Raw genomic sequence first — 24,893 nt, forward strand, 5'->3', positions numbered from 1 at the left:
ACTGCAGTTAGACTGCCAAAGTTCAAATCACTGCTCTACTACTTCTTAGGTGTGTGGTCTTGAATAAGTTTTTTGACCTCTCTAAGCCTCAGTTTCTTCATTAATAAAATGAGTTGCATGGCTTATATGAAATAATGCATACGAAGGGCTTTCACACTGTACCTTGCATGTATGTATTCAAAAACTTCAATCTGGAGAAACGGGCTAAAAAACATACAGCTATTAAATGGGAACCACTAAGTAGAAAGCCAAACACGTGAAAAAAAATGGAATAAGATTACAAATGGGATAGCACATAGAAGAAGGGAATGACATTGCAATGCAGCAAACACAGTATTGAGGATACATACCTCTACAAAAATGTTGTGTAGAAAATAACCTGGTTTAAAGAAAGAAAAGAAAAGAAAAGAAGCCAGGCACGGTGGTTCACACCTGTAATACTAGCACTTTGGGAGGCTGAGGTGGGTGGATCACCTGAGGTCGGGAGTTCAAGACCAGCCTGACCAACATAGAGAAACCCCATCTCTACTAAAAATAGAAAATTAACCAGGCATGGTGGTGCATGCCTGAAATCCCAGCTACTTGGGAGGCTAAGGCAGGAGAATCACTTGAACCTGGGAGGTAGAGGATGCAGTGAGCCAAAATCACGCCACTGCACTCCAGCCTGGGCAACAAGAGCAAAACTCTATCTCCAAAAAAAAGAAAAGAATCTGATTTGGCCCTGTTGAGAGGAACTGTCCAGTTCTGGTCTCCAATTTTAAAAATGAAAAAAATTTGAAGAAGCTAGAAAGAAAATGTTAAAACCAAAAAGAAAAAAAAAGTAATTAAGAAATAAAGCTCATAGGTTGATGCCAGAAAAGGCAGAAGGGACATTTAATGACTTCACGATTATAAAAGTTACATACTGGTAGCTAAAAAGAGGAAATTCGCTTGAATAAAGGAGGATTTGTAAAGAATTTACTTAAGATCAGGCTTGCTAAATTTTCAAATGGGGAGGAGTAGTTACTTGCAAATAGAAAATAAATATTCTTCTCTGATGGTCTTCAGAAATTGTGAAGACTCTGTGCTGTTTGGGATGGTTTAAATGTCATTCTTTCTGTATGAAACCTCCCTAAGTCTTCCCTAGGTCTAGGGTTCTACTATCTCTATAGACATTTCAAAGGCCAGATGTGATGGCATGTGTGCCAAGGGCTTGCTGTCATGGGCTACTCTACCTGAATTCATTTAAACTGGGATGGGACATGGGCATTATTTCTCCGTTTCTCTTTAGAGCTAAGTAACCAGGCAACAGTAATTTTCTATTTTACTTTTTACTTTTTTATCCCCCTAAAAGACTCACAGTAGGCTCAGAAGGAAACAATTTTTAAATCCATATATGTTTTTCTCATAATTTGGATTTATTCCAGACTATGAGGGTGTTTTAAAAGCTTGATGGCATTGATGGTGAATAAATATACTAGATTTTAGATTATTTATAAAATCTGTTTCTCTGGGCATTTGGCTTTTTAATCTTTCTCTTTTCCCCTTGGTCCTTGCAAATTTTTGGAGCAATTTAAAGACAATTACTGGTGATGAAATGATTTTGGACTTGTATTTTTCAAGGATTAGGTAGTAGGGGAGGATGAAAGGTTAAATTGGATGGTTGATGTCCCAGGAAGAGGAAGAGAAGAAATTAAAAAAGCAAATAAGGAAAAAAAGGGACAAAGTGAAATAAAATTAATTCAAAAGTACAACTAAGAAGAAATTGGAACGTGAAATGACCATGGGACTGGGGGCACCATGATCTTTTTGTCTCCATTTCCATTTTCATAAGACCACAGAATGTCAGAGATGAAAAGCATATTGGAAGTAAATCGGCAGTAAAGCCTGTCTTACTCAGCCTGGTCTCTCTCAGGGTTCTTTACAGAGTAACGCCTCAATAAATGTTCACTGAATGGATAAGGGGGTGGGAGGATGACCTTGCCTTGTAGTTCAAAGAATAGAGGTCCCTGGCTGGGCACGGTGGCCCACGACTGTAATCCCAGCACTTTGGGAGGCCGAGGCGGGTGGATCACAAGGTCAGGAGTTCGAGACCAACCTGGCTAACATAGTGAAACCCCATCTGTACTAAAAATACAAAAATTAGGCGGGCGTGGTGGTGCACGCCTGTAGTCCCAGCTACTCGGGAGGCTCAGGCAGGAGAATCACTTGCACCCAGGAGGCAGAGGTTGCAGTGAGCCGAGATCGCGTCACTGCACTCCAGCTTGAGTGACAGAGCAAGACTTCGTCTCAAAAAACACAAAAAAGAATAGAGGCCCAATCTAGTAAATGAAGCTACAACTACTTGTTGTCATAGTGACCTAACACCTGGATTATACATTCCCTAGATCTGTGAGGTATTTATGGTTTTAAAATGTTTTCCAAATAGCACATTATTTGAAGTGTTTCATCTCACCCAATCCTTCCTCTACACATCCCATCAACATGATCCCCTCTGTCCTCCCCATCACTCACTGCTGGCTCGCTCCTTCCCACCTGTGTCTCTACAGCAAGCATCTATTATGCTCACGCCACAAAGGGCCATTCTGGTCATTTTAAATTTTTTTATCATTTTGGTTGGAGTACAGATGTATCAAGTCTAGAGACATTTTATCTGAACACAATTACTCCTAATGTTGGCAGTCCTAGTTTGCAGATAACCCAGTTAATGTGTACCACGGTAAATGACCAGAGACTTCCCAAAAAGAAGTCCCTTATTTTAAGGATCTGAGGTTCTGCCTAATGTGATTTTCCCAGAGCAGAAGATGTGAAATTCCATCTCTGTTCCTGGGAGTCTGGGGAAAAACTGTGAGAGGAGAGAGTAAGAATATTGCCCCTTCTTTCCGGAAAGCTCTAATAAACCCCATCACCTCAAGACAAGACCACCTGAAGAACAAACATTAGCCATTTCTCTAATATAATAGCATCCCACTTCATTAAGTTGAATTAATGTTTGAGAAACTTTCAACAGAAACTGCAGCCAAGAGTAAATTGATCTCCTTCTCCTTGCCCATAGCACCTACTATTTCACCACCTGACTATGTAGCATTCTGTATTATTCTTTGTATGGCCTGGCTCCTCATCAAGTTTATAACCATATTGCCCACAGAAGGGGACTCAAGAATCAAACTCAGGGCGTTGTGGTGCCCGTTTGTAGTCCCAGCTATTCTGTGAGGCGGAGGTGGGAGGATTGCTTGGGCCCACGAGTCCCAGATAATCTGGGCAACATAGTGAGACCCCATCTCAAAAAAAGAATCTAACTGAATGTGCTGAGCTCCTGCTAGACCATCTAAAGCTGCCTGTGGGCTGGGCGCGGTGGCTCGCACCTGTAGTCCCAGCTACTGGGGAGGCTGAGGCAGAAGAATCGCTTGAACCCGGGAGGTGGAGGTTGCAGTGAGCCCAGATCGGGCCACCGCACTCCAGCCTGGGTGACAGAGCGAGACTGTCTCAATAATAATAATAGTAATAATCATGCTGCCTGTGTCCCCTGATGAGACAGCACTGGCCGCAGGTGGCCGCTAACCTCTCGAAATAGGGATGGCCCGAATTGAGACATATGCAAGTCAACACTACACCGGGTTTCAGAAACACATACGATTTTCAAAAGAATTAAAATATCGCATTTAGTTTTTCTATTGATTGCATGTTGAAATCTTACTTTGGATATATTGGATTAAATAAAGTATATCATTAAAATTTTTAAACTTATGTGCCTATGAGAAACTTCCAAATTACACAGTTGGATGGCGTTATATTTCTCTTGGACAGCAGTGGTCTGAAAGATGACAAAAATCACGATACGTTTGAATCACGCCATGTCTTTAGGGAAAAGAAGAAAGAAGAGTTTCCTTTCGTGTCGCTTAGGGGTTCCTCGCAAGAACCATCTGACAGAGAAAAGCCCTGGCTCCCGCCCCAGTGGCTTCTAATTCTGGTCCCCGCGCCCAGAAAGCCGGGAACGGGCAAGCCTGGAAAGGCGTTTTGAAAGGGAACAGGATCCCCCGAGTATAGGATGCGTTTTTGCCTCACAAAAGTCCCTTGGGGGTGGGGGGACGGCAGCGGCTGAGGCGCAGGAAAGAGGAGAGCACACGTGGAGTGGCCCTTGGAACCATGCGCGCAAAACCTCAGCCCCTAGGCTCCATTTCCAGGTTCGCGGGTGACCTCCCCAAGATGGCCGCCGCCTGGGGGCGGGCCTCCACGCTGCACGGGTGTTGATTGGGTGAGACGACTCAATGGTGAGCAATGATTGGTTCACACGGCGCAAGCTGGGCGGAACCGGAAGATGGTGTGAGCCACGGGCTGCCGGGGGCCTGGGGCTCGGCGTCGGTCCCCGGGGGATGTGGAGAGCTGGCAGCATGTCGGCCGAGCTGGGAGTCGGGTGCGCATTGCGGGCGGTGAACGAGCGCGTGCAGCAGGCTGTGGCGCGGCGGCCGCGGGTGAGGAAGGAGGCTGCGTGGGGACGGTGGGCGGCCGCCTTGAGAAGAGGGACACCTGCGTGGGAATGGGTCGTCACGGTGACGCAGAGGGGTCTCCCAGAGAGGCGGGACCGGTCGGCCGCCTAGGGCCACCGAAAGGCTAGCGAAGGGTTTCCCCAGCCTCCTTACCTTGAGTCTGTTAGGTTTTCTGGAGATTGGCTTCGTTGGAGCAGAGGGTATCGCTACCTCGGGAAAATGACTTAGTGCCTAGGTGTCGTGGCCACTTGCGCACCGCGTAGTTTCGGGGTCGATAGCCTTGGCGGATGCGAGGGGGGCCAGGCCTGTGCCCACGGACGGTAAGGGGAGACGGGGGTACAAGAGCACCCCGCGGAGGCCAGAGACGCCCGAGATCGCGTGTATGGCAGCGTCTCACCTGCTAAGTGCCCAAGAAATGCCAGTGCCGCCCGGAGGCCGAGGTGAGGGTGGACTGGCCGGACTTCGCTGGCATCAGAGCGGCACTTGTTTATGGGGCAGGAGGGAGCAGTCCAATCCCAAGCCGGTTAAGGGGAGCTTTCGTCTTTTGTGTATATATATATTACATTCTCTTGGACTTTGATTAGACCAAGAATCAAAATCTGCCCACCTCAGTGCAAGTTTAAGCTGAATGGTGTGGAATGAGACGGACCTTAACAGAGAGGTCACAGGTTTCTCTGATCGAGCATTTATGCTGGCTGAAGACAAGACCTGTATTATAGTCTTTCCTTGACTATTCCTTAGACGTTACCTTGAACAAGTCAGGTAACTATTCCGGCCCTCAGCTCTGAAAGCTCTGAGATCTCTTCTGATGTTAATATTCTGTGATTCTCGGTGATTCTCCAAGAAAAATCTAGGGCTTCCCCTAATAAACATCACCTTGGAGGTTCTCTCAGGGAAACTCTCAGGCAGATGGGCTGCCTGTTCGGGTAACTCTCTGGAAAGCGTCAATCATCAGCATACTCCCAGTAGTCACGACTTGGACTCAAACGAGGCTGGTTACGCATCGCTGTAGAAGGAAGGAAGAGGAGACATTTTTCTAATTGATCTGACTCCGTCACGTCCTTGAGAACACTGTGATTCTGTGAAAACTTCAGGGGATGATGGATACAAGAAGACTGAATCGTGCAAGGATAAACGAATCTCTTCTCTTACTGTTTCTGTGTGGATTGGGTGGCAGCAGAACGCATAGAACCCCTGCTCTTTGTATAGTGGTCTTGAGAGGATGTCACATAGGTCTGATCCTGAATCCAGAATTTTTTGTGTCGCAGCCTTGGTTCTGCCACTGGTTCTTTTCTTTCTTTTTTTTTTTTTTCGTTGTTTTGTTTTGTTTTGTTTTGTTTGAGACAGAGTCTCGTTCTGTCGCCCAGGCTGGAGTGCAGTGGCACGATCTTGGCTCACCGCAACCTCCACCTCCCGGGTTCACGCAGTTCTCCTGCCTCAGCCTCCTGAGTAGCTGGGATTACAGGCACACACCACCACACCTGGCTAATTTTTTTGTATTTTTAGTAGAGACAGGGTTTCATTATGTTGGCCAGACTGTTGTTTTTTGTTTTATTTTGAGACGGAGTCTCACTCTGTCACCCAGGCTAGAGTGCAATGGCACAGCCTCAGCTCACTGCAACCTCCACCTCCCGGATTCAAGCAATTCTCCTGCCTTAGCTTCCCAAGTAGCTCGGATTACAGATGCCCACCACCACACCTGGCTAAGTTTTAGTATTTTAATAGAGATGGGGTTTCACCTTTTGGCCAGGCTGGTCTCGAACTCCTAACTTCAGGTGATCCACCCACCTCGGCCTCCCAAAGTGCAGGGATTACAGGCGTGTGGCTCACCTGGCCATGCCACTGGTTCTTAATTCACAGATTGAACAATCAATTACTTAGTAACCTAAGTGGGCCACTTTTAGAGTAAATGGGGCAGTGTTATTATGGTGTAATGATACACCAGGACTAGAATGAGTCGCCAAACTGCTAACGTTTGGGTTTCACAAGCCAGAAGTGACCTCTCTTTTACTTAGAGTGCAGCCTTCTATTAATGAAGTGATTCTTAAGCCTCCAACATTAGTATGTCTTAGAGTCATCTGGAGAGATTGTTAAAAAGGAAATTCTCCACTGGGCACAGTGGCTCATGCCTGTAATACCAGCACTTTGGGAGGCCGAGGTGGGCAGATCACCTGAGGTTGGGAGTTCAAGACCAGCCTGACCAACATGGGGAAACCCTGTCTCTACTAAAAATACAGAATTAGGCATGGTGATGCATGCCTGTAATCCCAGCTACTCAGGAGGCTGAGGCAGGAGAATTGCTTGATCACTTGAACCCAGGAGGCAGAGGTTGCGGTGAGCCGAGATGGCACCATTGCACTCCAGCCTGGGCAACAAGAGTGAAACTCTGTCTCAAAAAAAAAGGAAATTCTCACCCAGGTGATGCCGATGCAGTTGGTCAAAGACCACACTTACAGGAAATACTGCTTTAACTTGCCCGGCTCTCCTGAGAGAGACATTTCTTCTGCTAAATATTGACATCGCTAACATTGATGCATAGATTGAGATGCCATGCGCCTAAAAAACATTTGATCATGATCACCACTATTTGATATTGATCTGCCTACAGTGTTGAAAAAATGGATCTTACCTAATGCCAAGTTGAGATCAATGCCTGTCTATCCTACAGGATCTCTCCTATGGGATTCATTGGGGTACTGTTCCCAAACATTCACTCATATGGCTCTTTCCCTCTTGGCAGGATCTCCCAGCCATCCAGCCCCGGCTAGTGGCGGTCAGCAAAACCAAACCTGCAGACATGGTGATCGAGGCCTATGGATATGGGCAGCGCACTTTTGGCGAGAACTACGTAAGAGCCCTTTTCTGAAGCCCTTTGGAAGCATCATGATTGCCAGGCTTCTGACTTGTTCTGTTTTGACCTTTTAGGTTCAGGAACTGCTAGAAAAAGCATCAAATCCCAAAGTAAGTAGATAGCTGAATTCTTTAATTTGTATCTAAATCTTGGCTCTTTAGTTGAAAATTAGACCCATCCTGGTGGTTGAGTTGTACAGCAGTTTTAGGGTGGTTGACTTTAGATTGGGCCAGGGATAGAAATGTCAGCTTCCACCTTGAGCCCCAAGTGATTCTCAGCTAGATTTTTCTCTTTGTTCAGACTGTCGTTTTCTCCTTGGTGGCTGTTTGGAAATGGTGGTTTCAGGAGCTTGCTGTAATCTTGGATCTTTTCAAGATTTGAAAGCTTAAATCAGTTCATCCTAGATGGGCAATATCTGAAAGATGGAGGGAATTGATGGGAACAAGGAAGGAAAACAGAACAGAAGCCTTAGATTTTTCTCTATCCTTTTACCTCATTAGGAGGCCGGGTGAAGATTGTGATAGTTTATTACATTTAAGGAACAGAGAGTGGATGTGAAAGGTGACAGGGAGTACATGAGGCGTTTGAGCCAGCAAGGCCTCTATAAAATCTGAGTTACACATGGTTACCTTTTTCCCCTCAGATTCTGTCTTTGTGTCCTGAGATCAAATGGCACTTCATTGGCCACCTACAGAAACAAAATGTCAACAAATTGATGGGTAAGATAAAATTAAATATGAAAACAAAATTGTTCTGTCATTGTATTGCTTCCACTACCCTTTGTGGAAGAGAGAGCAACTTTTAGAATAGCCCCAATTCACCATTTGTTTTTGGAATTTCTTTAGGAAAGTCTGAGTTCTTAATAAAAAGAGAAAACATCATGCCAAGAACAGAATGAATTCACCATTTTCTGGGTTATATATACTTGGAAACCTACCCAACCTCATGTTTATTATTATTTGGTGGTCTTTCAGAAAAATTATAAAGAATTGTAGCCCATAAATTTTTTTAACTAGCAAAAGAGACATTTCTGTTCTTTTTCCTTTAAATAAAAGCTACAGTAAATAAAATACAATACAGTAAAGTAAGTATAGTAAAGTAAAATTAAGAATTATAGTAAAGTAGGCCAGGCGCGGTGGCTGACACCTATAATCCCAGCACCATGGGAGGCCGAGGCAGGCGGATCACCTGAGGTCAGGAGTTCAAGACCAGCCTGGCCAACATGGTGAAACCCCAACTCTATTAAAAATGCAAAAAAATAGCTGGGCGTGGTGGTGCATGCCTGTCAAGTCGCAGCTACACAGGAGGCTGACACAGGAGAATCACATGAACCCGGGAGGCAGAGGTTGCAGTGATCCAAGATCACGCCACTGCACTCCAGACTAGGTAACAGAGCAAGACTTCATCTCAAAAAAAAAAAAAAAAGAACAAGAATCATAGTAAAATAAAATTAAGAAAGACATGGAGATCTTGAGTAACTGAACTTATTTCCCTGAAGGTATAAAAATTTAAATAACCTGTATATATTTTGTAACAGCTTTATTAGGGAGGTAATTGACTTACAATACATTGCACATATTTAAAGTATAGAATTCGACGAGTTTTGATGTATGTTTGCACCTGTGAAACCATCACAACAAACAGTGAGCATATCTATCACCCCCAAAAGTTTCCTCCTGTCCCTTGGTAATCCCTCTCTTACCTGTCCCACTTCTCTTCCTCAAGAACCACTTACCTGCTTTTGTCACTGTTAATGTACATGAGTTTACATTTTTTAGAGTTTTATCCAAAGGGAATCATGAAGTATGTACTCTCTTTTTGTCTGACTTCTTTCATTCAGTGTAGTGATTCATCATGTTCATACCTGTATCAAAGGTTCAATTCTTTTTATCATTCAGTAGTATTCCATTGTATAAGTATATTACAATTTGTTTATCCATTCACCTGTTGATGAATGTTGGGTTGCTTCTGATTTTTGACTGTTGCAAATAAGTTGCCATGAATATTTGTGTACGAGCCTTTGTATGGATATATTTCCCTTTTTCTTGGAATAAATATATAGGAATAGAATGGCTGAATCACAAGTTAAGTGTTATGTTTAACTTTTTATAACTGCAATAAAACAAACATAAAATTTACTGTCTTGATCTTTTATTTATTTATTTTTTTATTTTTTATTTTATTTATTTTATTTTTTTGAGATGGAGTCTCGCTCTGTCGCCCAAGCTGGAGTGCAGTGGCGCGATCTCAGCTCACTGCAAGCTCCACCTCCTGGGTTCACGCCATTCTCCTGCCTCAGCCTCCCGAGTAGCTGGGACTACAGGCTCCCGCCACAACGCCCGGCTAATTTTTTGTATTTTTAGTAGAGACGGGATTTCACCGTGTTAGCCAGGATGGTCTCAATCTCCTGACCTCGTGATCCACCCGCCTCGGCCTCCCAAAGTGCTGGGATTACAGGCGTGAGCCACTACACCCAGCCTGTCTTTATCGTTTTTAAGCATACAGTTCAGTGGCATTTTGTAGTCACATTGTTGTGTGACCATCACCACCATATATCCACAGAATTCTTTTCATCTTGCAGAACTGAAATTCTGTACCCATTATGTATGTTTAACTTTTTAAGAAACTACCAAACTTTTCCAAAGTAGTTGTGCCATTTTACATTTCCACCTGCAGTGTTCAAGTTCCTCCACATCCTTGCCAACACTTAGTATGGTCAGTCTTTTAAAATTGGAGCCATTTTTTTTTTTTTTTCTTTTTGAGATGGAGTCTCACTCTGTCGCCCAGGCTAGAGTGCAATGGTGCAATCTCGGCTCACTGCAACCTCCGCCTCCCAGGTTCAAGTGATTCTCCTGCCTCAGCCTCCCAAGTAGCTGGGATTACAGGCACACACCACCACACCCGGCTAATTTGTTTGTATTTTAGTAGAGATGGGGTTTCACTGTGTTGCCCAGGCTGGTCTCGAACTCCTGAGCTCAGGCAATCTGCCTGCCTCAGCCTCCCAAAGTGCTGGGATTACAAATGTGAGTCACCGCATCCGCCCCAATTTTAGCCATTCTAATAGGTATATGGTAGTGTCCTTTCGTTTCCCTAATGCCTAGTAACGTTGAACTTTTCATGTTTGCCATCTGTTTATCTTCTTTGGTGAAGTGTCTATTAAAAGTCTTTTGCCCATTTTCTAATTGGATTATTTTCTTACTGTTGAGACAAGAGAGTTCTTTACATATTCCAGATATGAGTTCTTTATCAGTTAAGTGCTTTGCACGTATTTTTCCTCAGTCTATGGCTTGTCTTTTGAAAAGTGAAAGTTTTTAATTGGAATAAGCCCAGTTTATCAGTTGTGGGTTTTTTTTGTTTTTTTTTTTTTAAAGAATGTGCTTTTGCCATCGTGTCTAAGAAATCTTTCCCTATCTTAAAGTCACAAAGATTTTCTCCTACGTTTTCTTCTGGCAGCTTTATGGTCTTGGGTCTTATTAGGGTTCATGATCCATTTTGAGTTAGTTTTTGTATATGGTACAAGATATGGATCCAAGTTCATTTCTTTGCACATGAATATCCAGTTGTTCCAGAACTGTTAGAAAGGCTATCCTTTTTCCAAAGCACTGCCTTTGCATTTTTGTCAAAAATCAGATATCCTTTGATGTATTTCTGGACTATCTGTTGGTAGTGATCTCCTCTGTTAGTGAGTGATGTATTTGTCTGCCTTTATACCAGTAGCTTGCTACTTTGATTTACTGGAGCTTTATAATAATTATTGAAATCAGGTACTGTTAACCTCCAACTTTATTCTTTTTCAAAGTTATTTTAGCTATTGTGGGTCTTCTACATTTCCATATAAACCAGCTTTTCAATTTCTACAAGAAAAAAAGAAAAGCCTGCTGGATTATATTGTATCTTAGATTAACTGGGGAACATTTTGACATATAACAATATTGACTCTCTTAACACATTAACAAGGTATACCTTAGTACTTATTTATATCTTTAATTTCTCTCAGTAATATTTTATAGTTTTCATTGTATAGATTTTCCACATCTTTTCTCAGATTTATTCCAAAGTTTTTATTTTTTTATGCTATTGTAAATGTATTTTTCTATTTCAACTTCTGATTGTTGCTAGTACAGGTTATAAGCATCCCAATTTCAAATTTCTGAAAATCAAAATGCTCCAAAGTCTGAAACTTTTAAGCACTGACATGACACTTAAAAGAAATGCTCATTGGAGCCAGGCATGACAGTTCATGCCTGTAATCCCAGCACTTTGGGAGGCTGAGGCAAGCAGATCTTTTGAGCCCAAGAGTTCGAGACCAGCCTGGGCAACATGGTGAGACCCTGTCTCTACAAATAGTACCAAAAAATTAGCTGGGTGTGCTGGCACACACCTGTGGTCCCAGCTACTTGGAAGGCCAAGGTGGCAGGATCACTTGAGCCCAGGAGGTTGAGGCTGCAGTGAGCTGAGATCTCACCACTGCACTCCAGCATGGGTGACAGAATAATACCTTGTCACAAAACAAAACAAAAAAAAAAGGCTGGGCGCGGTGGCTCACGCCTGTAATCCCAGCACTTTGGGAGGCCGTGGCAGGTGGATCACGAGGTCAGGAGATCAAGGCCATCCTGGCTGACACAGAGAAACCCCGTCTCTGCTAAAAATACAAAAAATTAGCCGGGCGTGGTGGCAGGCACCTGTAGTCCCAGCTACTCGGGAGGCTGAGGCAGGAGAATGGCGTGAACCTGGGAGGCGGAGCTTGCAGTGAGCCGAGATCGTGCCACTGGACTCCAGCCTGGGGGATAGCAAGACTCCGTCTCAAAAAAAAAAGAAAGAAAAGAAATGTTAATTGGGCCAGAGGCAGTTGCTTATGCTTGTAAGCCCAGCACTTTGGGAGGTCAAGGCAGGAGGATCATTTGAGCCTAGGAGTTCAAGACCAGCCTGAGCAACGTGTCAAAACCCCGTCTCTACAAAAAATAATAAAATTAGTCAGATATGATGGCTCGAAGCTGTAGTCCCAACTACTCAGGAGGCTGAGGTGGAAGGATTGCTTGAGCCTGGGAGGTCGAGGCTGCAGTGAGCCGTGATTGTACCACTGCCCTCTCTCAAAAAATAAAAAGATTTTGGATTTCAGATTTTCAGATTAGAGATGCTCAACTGGTTAAGTATATGCAAATATTTCAAAATCTGAAAAAATCCCAAATCTGAAATGGAAACATTTCTGGTCCCAAACATTTCATATAAGGGATACTCTACCTGTATATAGAAATATGCTTGATTTTTGTATGTTGATCTTGTATCCTGCAACCTTGCTAAAATTACTTATGTTCTAGTTGCTTTTTTGTAGATTCCATTGAATTTTCCACATAAATAATCATGTCATCTATGAGTAAAGACAGTTTACTTCTTTGTATATTTCCCTATTTACTTCTTTATGAATAGAAGTGCTGAGAGTGGGCACATAAGGAGGAATTTCCCTTCTAATTTTAGTTTGCTGAGAGATTTTATCAAGAATAGATGCTGAATTTTGTCAGATGCATTTAATGTATCAAAGTGATCGTATGGTTTTTTAGTTTGTTAACATGTTGAATCACATTTATTGATTTTTTTTTTTTTTTTTTGAGATGGAGTCTCACTCTGTCACCCAGGCTGGAGTGTAGTGGGGTGATCCCGGCTCACTGCAACCTCCACTGCCCGAGTTCAAGCGATTCTCCTGCCTCAGCCTTCCGAGTAGCTAGGATTACAGGCACATGCCACCACACCTGGCTAATTTTTTACGTTTTTAGTAGAGACAAGGTTTCATCATATTGGCCAGGCTGGTCTCGAACTCCTGACCTTGTGATTCACCTGCCTCAGCCTCCGAAAGTGCTAGGATTGCAGGCATGAGCCACCATGCCCGGCCTATTGATTTTCAAATGTTAAACCAACCCTGCACTCCTAGGATAAATCCTACTTGAAGGCTGGGTCTCTATTAATCTTATTATATGTCATATAAACAAAATAACTGTGTTATGGGATTTATAACTATGTAAAAGCAAAATGCATGACAACAATAACAGAAGGGGATAAACAGAAGTACACTATTGTAAAGTTCTTAAACTGTGTGAAGTAGTGTAACACACCTTGAAGGTGGACTGTTGTAAGTTAAACCCCAAAGCAACCAATAAAATAACACAATAAAGAGTTATAGCTTATAAGTCAACAAAGGAGATATATTGGACTCAAAAAATGTGAAATGGTATCTCCTTATAGTTTTGATTTTCTTTTTTCTTTTTTTTTTTTTTTTTTTTTTTTTGAGACGGATTCTCACTCTGTTGCCCGGGCTGGAGTGCAGTGGTGCGATCTCAGCTTTCTGCAACCTCCGCTTCCCAGGTTCAAGCAATTCTTCTGCCTCAGCCTCCCGAGTAGCTGGGACTACAGGCGCCCACTACCACGCCCAGCTAATGTTTTTGTATTTTTAGTGGAGATGCGGTTTCACCATCTTGGCTAGGCTGGTCTCAAACTCCAGACCTCATGATCCGCCTGCCTTGGCCTCCCAAAGTGCTGGGATTACAGGCGTGAGCCACCGCGCCCGGCGGTTTTGATTTTCATTAATAACGAATGATGTTGAGCATCTCTTCATGGGCTTATTGGCCATTTTTATGTCTTCTTTGGAAAAATGTCTAGTCAGTCCTCTGCATGTTTTTTAAATTGAGTTGTCTTTTCATTATTGAGTTGTAAATTCCAGCTAGATTAAATAATCTAACTTGAAAATAAAAGCTATAAAAGTATTAGAATAAAATGCAGGAAAATATTTTTATTTTCTTGGGCTTTTCTAAGCAAGACATAAAATCTGGAAACCATAAAAACAACAACTAGGCCAGGCACAGTGGCTCACACCTGTAAATCTAGCACTTTGGGAGGCCAAGGCAGGTGGATCACTTGAGCCCAAGAGTTTAAGACCAGCCTGGGTAACATGGCAAAACCCTGTCTCCACTAAAAATACAAAAAATTAGCTGGGCGTAGTGGTGTGTGTCTGTGGTCCCAGCTACCTGGGAGGCTGAGGTAGGACGATCACCTGAGTCCAAGAGGTTAAGACTGCAGTGAGCTGTGATTGTGCCACTGCAGTCCAGCCTGGATGACAGAGGAGACCCTATCTAATAATAATAATAATATTAATAATAATAATAAATTTTAAAAGAACAACTAGCAGATTTGATCACACAAAAATTAAAGCTTTCTGCATGTCAAAGCAAAAGGGAGGCACAGAGTGGAAGAAAAATAATATTTTTGAAGAGGGAAGAGGTTAATATCCAGAATACATAAAGAGCTACAAATCTTTTTGTTTAATCTATAGGGGAAAAAAATAGGCAAAAACTGGGGCAATTTATAAGGGGTAAAAATACAAAAGGCCAGTAATCAAATGAAAAATATTCATCCTCAGAGAAATACAAAATCACTAATCAGATTTGTAAAAAATCAAAAAGACTGCTAAGATCCAGTGTTTTGAGGGAGTGAGTAAATGAGTACTCCTTCGTCTTACCAGGAGATTCTAAAACCGTAGAGTCTTGGAAAAACATAAAGATTCCACCAAAAAACTATTATAACTGAAAAACAACTTCAGTAACATTGCAGGATACAAAATAAATATACAAAAATCAGTAGCATTTCTATATGCCAACAGTGAATGATCTGGAAAAGAAATCAGGAAAGTAATCCCATTTACAGTAGCTACAAATGAAATACCTAAGAATAAACTTCACCAAAGAAATGAAAGATTTCTACAATGAAAACTATAAAACACTGATGCAAGAATTTGAAGAGGACATGAAAAAATGGAAAGATATTCCATGCTCATGAATTGGAAAAATCAGTATTGTCAAAATGTCCTTATTGCCCAAAGCAATCTACAGATTCAGTGCAGTCCCTATCAGAATACTAGTGACATTCTTCACAGAAATAGAAAAACACAGTCCTGAAATTTGTATGGAACCACAAAAGACCCATAATAGCCAAAGCCATCCTGAGCAAAAAACAAAGCTGGAGGAATCACATTACCTGACTTCAAATTATACTGTAGAGCTATAGTAACCAAAACTAGCATAAAAACAGACACATAGACCAATGGAACAGAATAGAGAACTCAGAAATAAATTTGTACATCTACAGAGAATTTATTTTTAACAGAGGTGCCAAGAACATACATTGGGAAAAGGACAATCTCTTCAATAAGTGCTGCTGGGAAAACTGGATATCCATATGCAGAAGAATAAAACTAGACTCCTATCTCTCACCATGTACAAAAATCAAATCAAAATAGATTAAAGACTTAAATCTAAATCCAAGACCTGAAACTACTAAAAGAAAACATTGGGGAAACTCTCCAAGACATTAGTCTGGACAAATTTTGTTTGTTTGTTTGTTTGTTTGTTTGTTTTGAGACAGGGTCTCACTCTGCACCCAGACTGGAATGCAGTGGCATGATCTCGGCTCACTGCAACCTCCATCTCCTGGGTTCAAGCGATTCTCCTGCCTCAGCCTCCCAAGTAGCTGGGATTACAGGCACGCCCCACCATGCTGGCTAATTTTTGTATTTTTGGTAAAGACGGGGTTTCACCATGTTGGCCAGGTTGGTCTCCAATTCCTGACCTCAGGTGATCCGCCCACCTCAGCCTCCCAAGGTGCTGGGATCGCAGGTGTGAGCCACTGCACCTGGCCATGTTAGAAATATGTAAAGGTGATGGGAGGAGGGAGCGGGGAAGGAGCCAGCAGGCATAGAAGGGGCAGGAAAGCCTAACAGAACTGTTGTTTTAGTGCCATTTTCCCTTCTGGATGACCCGTTATACTCATTCAACCTCACAGCTCAATTCATTTCCATAAAGGCTTCTTGAGGCCAGATGCAGTGACTCACACCAGTAATCCCAACACTTTGGGAGGCCAAGGTGGGAGGATCACTTGAAGCCAAATACATATATGTATATTTCTTTCTTTTTTAGTCTTTCTAGTCTTGCTCTGTCACCCAGGCTGGAGTGCAGTGGCGTGATCCCGGCTCACTGCAACCTCTGCCTCCCAGATTCAAGGAATTCTCCTACCTCAGCCTCCCGAGTAGCTGGTATTACAGGCATGTGCCACCAGGCCTGGCTAATTTTTTTTGTATTTTTAATAGAGACAGGGTTTCACCATGTTGGCCAAACGGACCTCAAACTACTGGCCTCAAGTGATTCGACCACCTCGGCCTCCCCAAGTGCTGGGATTACAGGCGTGAGCCACAATGCCTAGCCATCTCTGGCTAATTTTTTTATTTTTTGGTAGAGACAGGGTTTCACTGTGTTGGACAGGCTGGTCTTGAACTCCTGGCCTCAAGTGATCTGCCCTCCTCAGCCTCCCAAAGTGTGGGGATTACAGGTGTGAGCCACTGCACCCGACCTTGACAAAGATTGCTTGAGTAAATACTCCAAAAGCACAGGCAACCAAAGCAAAAATGGACAAATGGGATCACATCAAGTTAAAAAGCTCTTGCAGGCTGGGCACAGTGGCTCACGCCTGTAATCCCAGCACTTTGGGAGGCCAAGGCCAGCAGATCACGAGGTAAGGAGTTCAAGAACAGCCTGGCCAACATGGCAAAACCCCATCTCTACCAACAATACAAAAATTAGTGAGGTGTAGTGGTGGGTGCCTGTAATCTCAGCTACTTGGGAGGCTGAGGCAGAAGAATAGCTTGAACCCAGGAGGCAGAGGTTGCAGTGAGCCAAGATTGTGCCACTGCACTCTAGCCTGGGCAACAGAGCGAGACTCTGTCTCCAAAAGAAAACAAGCTCTTGCAGAGCAAAGGAAACAACAAAGTGAAGAGACAACTCAGAATGGGAGAAAATATTTGCAAACTGCCCATCTGAAATACTTGTACATAGCACCAAGTTCTATATCCAAGCTTTGTTTTTGTAATAAAAAATAAGAAACAATCTAATATCCATTAACAAGAGGAATAGTTATGTAAACTGTGATAATCTGTCCTGTGGATTGCTGCAGTTTTTTAGTAGAGATGGGGTTTCACCATGTTGGCCAGGCTGGTGTCAAACTCCTGACCTCAGGTGATCCACCCACCTGGTATTACAAGTGTGAGCCACCACACCTGACCAGTGTTAGGGTCATGGTGATGTCCTTGTTGGATAAGAATACCCTCATCCCAGAAAGTTGAAGAATTGTGGTGATATGCTAGGGAAGCATCTTGGCTTCCACTGGTCATCCTTTCTTCATTGTCATCCTGACCTGTTTCTCTCAGTTTGAACTGAGACATAGATCAAGCCTTTTACTAGGAATCTGTCCGTTACCAGCTTCTTGAAGCGTATGGATGTATATGCTGCCTGATCATGTATGTCAGCTTTTCCCTTATTTACCTTTGCTGATTAGCCAGGGATGGTCTGACATTTGAATTTGTATCTAGTAAAACTGTCACATTTGTCTTCTTAGAGGAACTGAGATTTAACTGTGTTTTTCTTTTCCTGGCATATTTTTTCCTCTAACAAGTCAGAGATTTGTTGCATGTTACTTGCTGCAATAGAGCAAATAAGGAATACTACTTTGCCTCTGTCTCATTACAGCTGTCCCCAATCTCTTCATGCTGGAAACAGTGGATTCTGTGAAGTTGGCAGACAAAGTGAACAGTTCCTGGCAGAAAAAAGGTTCTCCTGAAAGGTTAAAGGTTATGGTCCAGATTAACACCAGCGGAGAAGAGAGTAAGTAACCAGACCTGAATTGTAGATTTTTCTTCCTTTAGGATGGTTGAAGCTTAGGGAGAATGGGTGGGCCCAAGTGTCTGATGGATAAGGTTATAGAAACAAATCACAGGATCACAGGCCTCTAAGTTGGCTGTTTTATGTGTGATCTAGGTAGCATAATGGCATGCAAAGCAGTCTATGTATCATTCTTTACTACATCATGGTTCATTATATCTTAATTTTAGGGGAAGAAGAATGGATGGGGAGTTCAAGAAGGGGATTGTGACTTCGTTTTGTATTTTTGTTTTTTTTTTGAGATGGAATCTTGCTATGTCGCCCAGGCTGGAGTGCAATGGTGTGATCTCGGCTCACTGCAACCTCCGCCTCCCAGGTTGAAGCAATTCTCCCACCTCAGCCTCCCAAGTAGCTGGGACTACAGGCGTGCACCTCCACGCCTGGCTAATTTTTGTATTTGTAATAGCGATGGGGTTTCACCATATTGGCCAGACTGCTCTCAAGCTCATGACCTCTCAAGTGATCCGCCCATCTCGGCCTCCCAAAGTGCTGGGATTACAGGCGTGAGCCACCACGCTCAGCCTTTTTTTTTTTTTTTTTTTTTTGAGACAGAGCCTCACTCTGTCGCCAGGCTAGAGTGCAGTGGCACGATCTCAGCTCACTGCAACCTCCGCCTCCTGGGTTGAAGCGATTCTCCTGCCTCAGCCTCCCGAGTAGCTGGGATTACAGGCACGAGCTACCACGCCCAGCTAATATTTGTATTTTTAGTAGAGACGGAGTTTCACCATATTGGTCAGGCTGGTCTTGAACTCCTGACCTCAGGTGATCCACCCACCTCAGCCTCCCAAAGTGCTGAGATTAAAGACATGAGCCACTGCACCCAGCCTGGGATTGTGTCTTTCATCTGGAAACCCCCAAAGGTCACCATCACTCCTACAAGGAGTATTTTAAATTTTTAAGACCTAAGATTATATAAATACTCTTAGATCTTAAAAAAATTACTTGATGTTGCATTGGGAGAGAATGGAAGATAATTACTGTGAGTGGGCCAGGTGCGGTGGCTTACACCTGTAATCCCAGCACTTGGGAAGGCTGAGGCAGGTGGATCACCTGAGGTCAGAAATTCGATACCAGCCTAGCCAACATGATGAAACTTCATCTCTACCATACATACAAAAATTAGCCAGGCATGGTGGTGTGCGCCCATAGCCCCAGCTGCTCGGGATGCTGAGGCAGGAGGATCCCTTGAACCCAGGAGGTGAATATTGCAGTGATCCGAGATCGCGCCACAGCACTCCAGCCTGGGTGACAGAGTTAGACTCCATCTCAAAAAAAAAAAAAAAAAAAAAAAATTATGGTGAGCACCAGTCAATGAATATCTTTATGGGGCTTGGATTAACAGTGTAACATAGTGTGAATAGAAGCATGGGCTTTGAAATCAGACAGACCTTGGGTTTCAGCTACACTACTTTCCAGTATTGTAACCTTGGATAAGTTACCTAATCTCTCTGTACTTCAGTTTCCTTTTTTGGCAATGGTATCATGAGAATGCTTACTTCAGAGGGTGTGATTAGGACTGAATATGATAATCCAGGCAACGTTGTTAGCACAGAACCCTACACATGTTGTTAGCTATTCGTTAAGAATAAATGTATACAGATCAGGCATTTGATTGCAACCATCAAAGCACCAGTATTCACCAAATCTTAGTATGCAGGAACACAGTAGAGGCATCTGTTTTCTAGATAACGTCCTAGAGTCAGACTACCTGGGTTTAAATCCCAATTATCAATAGAAATCTGAAATCAACTATAGGTCAAGTCTTTATTGTACCATTTCTTGATAATTAGCTATAATATGCCCTATTTAAAGACTGAAGTAAATGTTACTAGTATCTCCGCCTAATAAATGGGGGCAAGACAATATCAATAGCTCTTATAACTGTATAACAAATAATTGCTTGCTGCAGATTTCTCTTCCAGTTGTTAATTAGAAAGTTCAGTTAAACTTTGCTAATATATAGCCAAAAATATTTAACATGTACTTTATTCTAAATTTTTTGCAATTCCATTAAATTAATAAAACTATAAAAATTCTTGATTTAGAAAAGTAATTCTCAGGTTCATCTGGCATTTTGGCAATGCAAATCTTCCTGGTATCCCAAAAAAGCAAGATTTTTTCTTTTCCATATCTCCTAGCTGTTTTCAGCTGAAATCCTGAGATGGAGGAAAGAGAATCCAACTGATAGTTCTTTTCTTGAGAAATTTAGAACCTGACCAGAAGCAGAGCAACATAGAAAACCCCAAGTATAAAGTTACTCTTTAGGACTTGAGGCTCTTTCAAGAGGTTCTCTTGTTGGGGGTCACCTCTTCTGTCGTAAGGAAGGGAGGAAAATGGAGCCTTCCTCTGGCCATTTACCCTTGCAGTATACCTGTTTTCTGTTTCCTTTCGTGAAGGTAAACATGGCCTCCCACCTTCAGAGACCATAGCCATCGTGGAGCACATAAACGCCAAGTGTCCTAACCTGGAGTTTGTGGGGCTGATGACCATAGGAAGCTTTGGGCATGATCTTAGTCAAGGACCAAATCCAGACTTCCAGGTACTGGGGGGTCGGGGAGATTGCTCATGTGCTAAAGAAGCAGTGTGCTGGAGTGCTATTGCAGGGCTGGCTGCAGTGGGGATTGCAGAGTCATCCCAGACACTGCCTGTCGAGTGTTCTAGCCCTCTTTTGAACTCTTCTCAGAAGGAAAAGGGAAGAACAGGTTTCCAAAGCCCCACAAACCTTTTTCAACTCAACTTGAACTTGGCTAAAACATAGTCTTTAGAGAATATGAGATTTCTTCCTCTCCAGTGACTAATAGTTTTCTCGAAAGTGGGATAGTTTGCAAAAAACCGTTTCAGTAACGTCTGGCAATTTTGGCAGGCCTTGAAATCATAAGGAATACATAACTGTTGTCAGAGAAGTTCAGATTCAGCCACTTTTGGGCATCGTTAGACAAGGCAGGAGTAAAATAGGTGTCATCTCTTTCTGTCAGCTGTTATTGTCCCTCCGGGAGGAACTGTGTAAAAAGCTGAACATCCCTGCTGACCAGGTTGAGCTGAGCATGGGCATGTCCGCGGATTTCCAGCATGCGGTGAGTGTCCTGCCGGTGCCCTGTCTGCCTCGAGGGGTGGGGGTAGGGGTCTGAGAGGCTGACACAAGAGCAGATCTTTGCTGTAGAAGCCTTGGAAATGCCTTGGGATGGCAGTAAGGTACCCAGTGTCAGCTATTCCAGCATCTCCCATTCCCCATGCCCTTTCTTTTTTGAAAAGAGCCAGGTGCGGTGGCACACGCCTGTAATCCTAGCACTTTGGGAGGCCGAGCCGGGCAGATCATGAGGTCAGGAGTTCGAGACCAGCCTGACCAACATGGTGAAACCCCATCTCTCCTAAAAATACAAAAATTAGCTGGGCGTGGTGGCGCACGCCTGTAATCCCAGCTACTCAGGAGGCTGAGGCAGGAGAATCGCTTGAACCCAGGAGGCGGAGATTGCAGTGAGCCGAGGTCGCGCCACTGCACTCCAGCCTGGCTGGCGACAGAGCAAGACTCCATCTCAAAAAAAAAAAAAAAAGAAAGAAAGAAAAGAAATGTATAGAAATTATAGCCTGACATCTGAACTTTTAAAACAAAATATAATTCCGTAAGTGTAATCTAAAGGAAATAAGAAATTAATTATAATTATAATTTCATAAATTATAAACATAATTCCATAAGTGTAGTCTAAAGGAAAATAAGAAATTAAGCTATAATTTTTGGAAAGGCATTTCATTACGTAAGTGCGTGGGCATGGCTGTATCACAGCAAATCATGATGAAGCAGCCTAAGGCTTCATGTTTGTTTGTTTTTTTTTGGAGACTGAGTCTCGCTCTATTGCCCAGGCCGGAGTGCAGTGGCGCGATCTCAGCTCACTGTAACCTCCACCTCCCAGGTTCAAGCGATTCTCCTGCTTCAGCCTCCCAAGTAGCTGGGATTACAGGCGCCTGCCACAATGCCCAGCTAATTTTTGTATTTTTAGTTAAGACAGGGTTTCACCGTATTGGCCAGGCTGGTCTCGAACTCCTGACCTCAGGTAATCCACCCACCTAGGCCTCCCAGTGATGGGATTACAGGCATGAGCCACTGCACCCGTCCGAGGCTTAATCTTATGTGTAGATTCACCGACAATCTTATGTGTACATCAACAGCTGTAAATATCAACTGATACAGGTGTGCTAGATTGGCAACGCAAATACATGATTTTCTGAAATAGCAAATAACTTGATGAAGTTTCAAAAATCAAAATATAAACTTGCATTCCTGGAAAATTGTATTTCTTAAAACAGTGCAAAAATACATTGCATTGATAAGTAAAATGGAATTTGATCAGATAATTATAAGGATTTTTTTTCATCTACCTGACCGTGGCACATTGGAGAGGTAGGTGGGCTGTGCTGTGTGGCTGCGTCCCACACTGGACGTCTAATGTCCTTGACCCCCTCCTAGCTGAGTGCCAGCCACACTCTCCAACCACTGGAAATCCAGAGAAACCCAACTTGTTTCCTATATATGCCCTCAGAGGCAATTTGACCTCTGAGGAGAACAATCATCCTGAAGCCATCTTCGGCTGTGTTATTATTCATAGAAGGCTCTGTTTTTGTTTTTGTTTTTTTTTTTTGAGATGGAGTTTCGCTCTTGTTGCCCAGGCTGGAGTGCAATGGCGCAACCTCTGCTCACCGCAACCTCCGCCTCCTGGGTTGAAGCAATTCTCCTGCCTCAGCCTCCCGAGTAGCTGGGATTACAGGCATGTGCCACTATGCCCGGCTAATTTTGTATTTTTAATAGAGACAGGGTTTCTCCATGTTGGTCAGGCTGGTCTCGAACCCCCGATCTCGTGATCTGCCCACCTCGGCCTCCCAAAATGCTGGGATTACAGGCGTGAGCCACCACGCCCCATCCATAGAAGGCTCTTGAGAGCCAGAATGGGGGCACAGCTTCAGCACTGGCTCCATTTTATTATTTTAAACCTGGTCCTCGATACCTTCTCTTTTTTCCCACAGGTTGAAGTAGGATCTACAAATGTCCGAATAGGAAGCACAATTTTTGGAGAGCGGGATTACTCAAAGAAACCCACCCCGGACAAGTGCGCAGCAGACGTGAAGGCCCCGCTGGAGGTGGCACAGGAGCACTGAGCCAGGAAATACTGAGAGCACTAACTATGCACTAACCTAGATTTTCATTTCGATATTCCCTGTGTCCCAGCGCAGTCCTGCTCTCCTGTGACCTGTGGAGAGCACTAATGATCACGTGTGTTGATGGAAACCATCTGTGCTTAGTCTCTGACATAGGAAGCTTGCTTCAGGCAGTGGCTTTGGATTGAGTTTGAGAAATTCAAACATTTCTGCAGAACAGATACCAAATCAATAGCTAGGAATCATGTTCAATATTGAATTCTGCCCAGGAGCATGAACTGATCCATGAATGCCTTTTCCAGGTTAAAATTTGGTCACTGATGCCTATAATCGTGGAAGTCAGAGGGATTCCCCTTTTTCATCTCATTTTAATGGGAAATTCCTTATGGTTAACATCTCCCTACAAACTCCTACTACGTCGTCTAAATTGCTGCTCTGGAATAAGGTGATTTCTGCCCCCAGATTCTTCCCTAGCCGGTAGATACATGAAGATATTCCCAACTGTGGAATGGCAGTGTAGGTAGCTTCAGGAAATGGCTCAGGTTAATTCTCAAAACACAAATTGTTGCTGGCCAGGCATGGTGACTCATGCCTGTAATCCCAGCAATTTGGGAGACAGAGGTGGAAGGATCACCTGAGCCTAGGAGTTCAAGACCAGCCTCAGCAACAGCAGGAGCCCCCCCACCCCCGCCCGTCTCTACAAAAAAATTTAAAAATTAACTGGGCATGGTGGCTGAGGTGGAAGAATGGAAGAATCACTTGAGCCCAGGAGTTTGAGGCTGCAGTGAGCTATGATTGCACCACTGTACTCCTGCCTTAAAAAAAAAAAAAAAAAAAAAAAAATCCCAATAGTCCATGAAGGCTTTGATCTCTTGGGAAGTTCTTCATAGATGCTGTCACATTTCTTAAAGCAACCTTTTAATATGCAGATAATACCCCCCAACTTTTTTAGAGACAGCCTGTCTCTTAAAAAAAAATTAATTTGGTAGTGAGAGCTTGTGTCACTGCCACTCTGTTTTATCCCTGAAATTAAGGGATAACATAAGGAGGACTTGGGCCTTTCTGACATCATCCTGAAGAGACAGGACTTTGCGTTTTTCCTCTGGGACCTACAGTGATGAGAATTTAATGATTATCTCCTCCACTATAATCCTCTTTAGGGTGATTTTTTAAATCAAAACCCAGTGAATCTCATTACTCCTAAGAAACGAAAGATTCCTTCAAAGCCTTTTCAGGCACATGGTTTCAACAAAGCCTGGCTTTGACATTCCTTGTCCTGAGGAGCACTTTCCAGGCATAGTTACAGCTTCCCCACTGTATTTACAAGCCAGAATTGTGCAACTCTTCTGGATCATTAATAAAGTAGCAAGATCCTCAAAAAACCCAAAAACACCATTCTCTAATAGTCATGACAAATGGCTTCAGTATGGCTTGTTTTTTATTTTCCAGATGGCTTTTTCTCTTATTTTTTGAAGCCCCAGTCTTTGATTTTACAGGTAACTTTCAAAACATGATGCTGCTGCCAAATGTACTTTTGTAAACTTAAACATTATGATTCCTGTATTATTTCAGTGAGAGCTACAGTGTGATATTTCAGAGTCTATTAAATAAAAATGTGAGTTTGAATTACACCATCTGTGCCAATTACAAAGCAATTAAAAGATTTATTTTTTA

At 43.1% G+C, this 24,893-nt stretch overlaps 1 protein-coding gene across 3 annotated transcripts; it reads left to right on the forward strand.

Moving 5' to 3' along the window:
- Positions 1-4,232: 4,232 nt before the first annotated feature.
- On the forward strand, positions 4,233-24,893 carry PLPBP (pyridoxal phosphate binding protein). Of its 3 annotated transcripts, none has more exons than XM_001169823.7 (8): positions 4,233-4,451; positions 7,207-7,314; positions 7,392-7,427; positions 7,961-8,036; positions 17,880-18,014; positions 20,468-20,610; positions 21,047-21,145; positions 23,088-24,893. In XM_001169823.7, the coding sequence occupies exons 1-8, from the start codon at positions 4,248-4,250 to the stop codon at positions 23,217-23,219; spliced, it is 933 nt and encodes a 310-aa protein (XP_001169823.4). In that variant the 5' UTR covers positions 4,233-4,247; the 3' UTR covers positions 23,220-24,893. The 3 variants fall into 3 exon arrangements, with proteins under 3 accessions (XP_001169823.4, XP_024200885.3, XP_024200884.3); XM_024345116.3 differs by lacking the exon at positions 4,233-4,451 and adding an exon at positions 4,537-5,699; XM_024345117.3 differs by lacking the exons at positions 17,880-18,014; positions 20,468-20,610; positions 21,047-21,145; positions 23,088-24,893 and adding an exon at positions 8,163-9,455.

The sequence above is a fragment of the Pan troglodytes genome, chromosome 7, assembly GCF_028858775.2.
Source record: "Pan troglodytes isolate AG18354 chromosome 7, NHGRI_mPanTro3-v2.0_pri, whole genome shotgun sequence".
Classification (NCBI taxonomy): Eukaryota; Metazoa; Chordata; class Mammalia; order Primates; family Hominidae; genus Pan; species Pan troglodytes.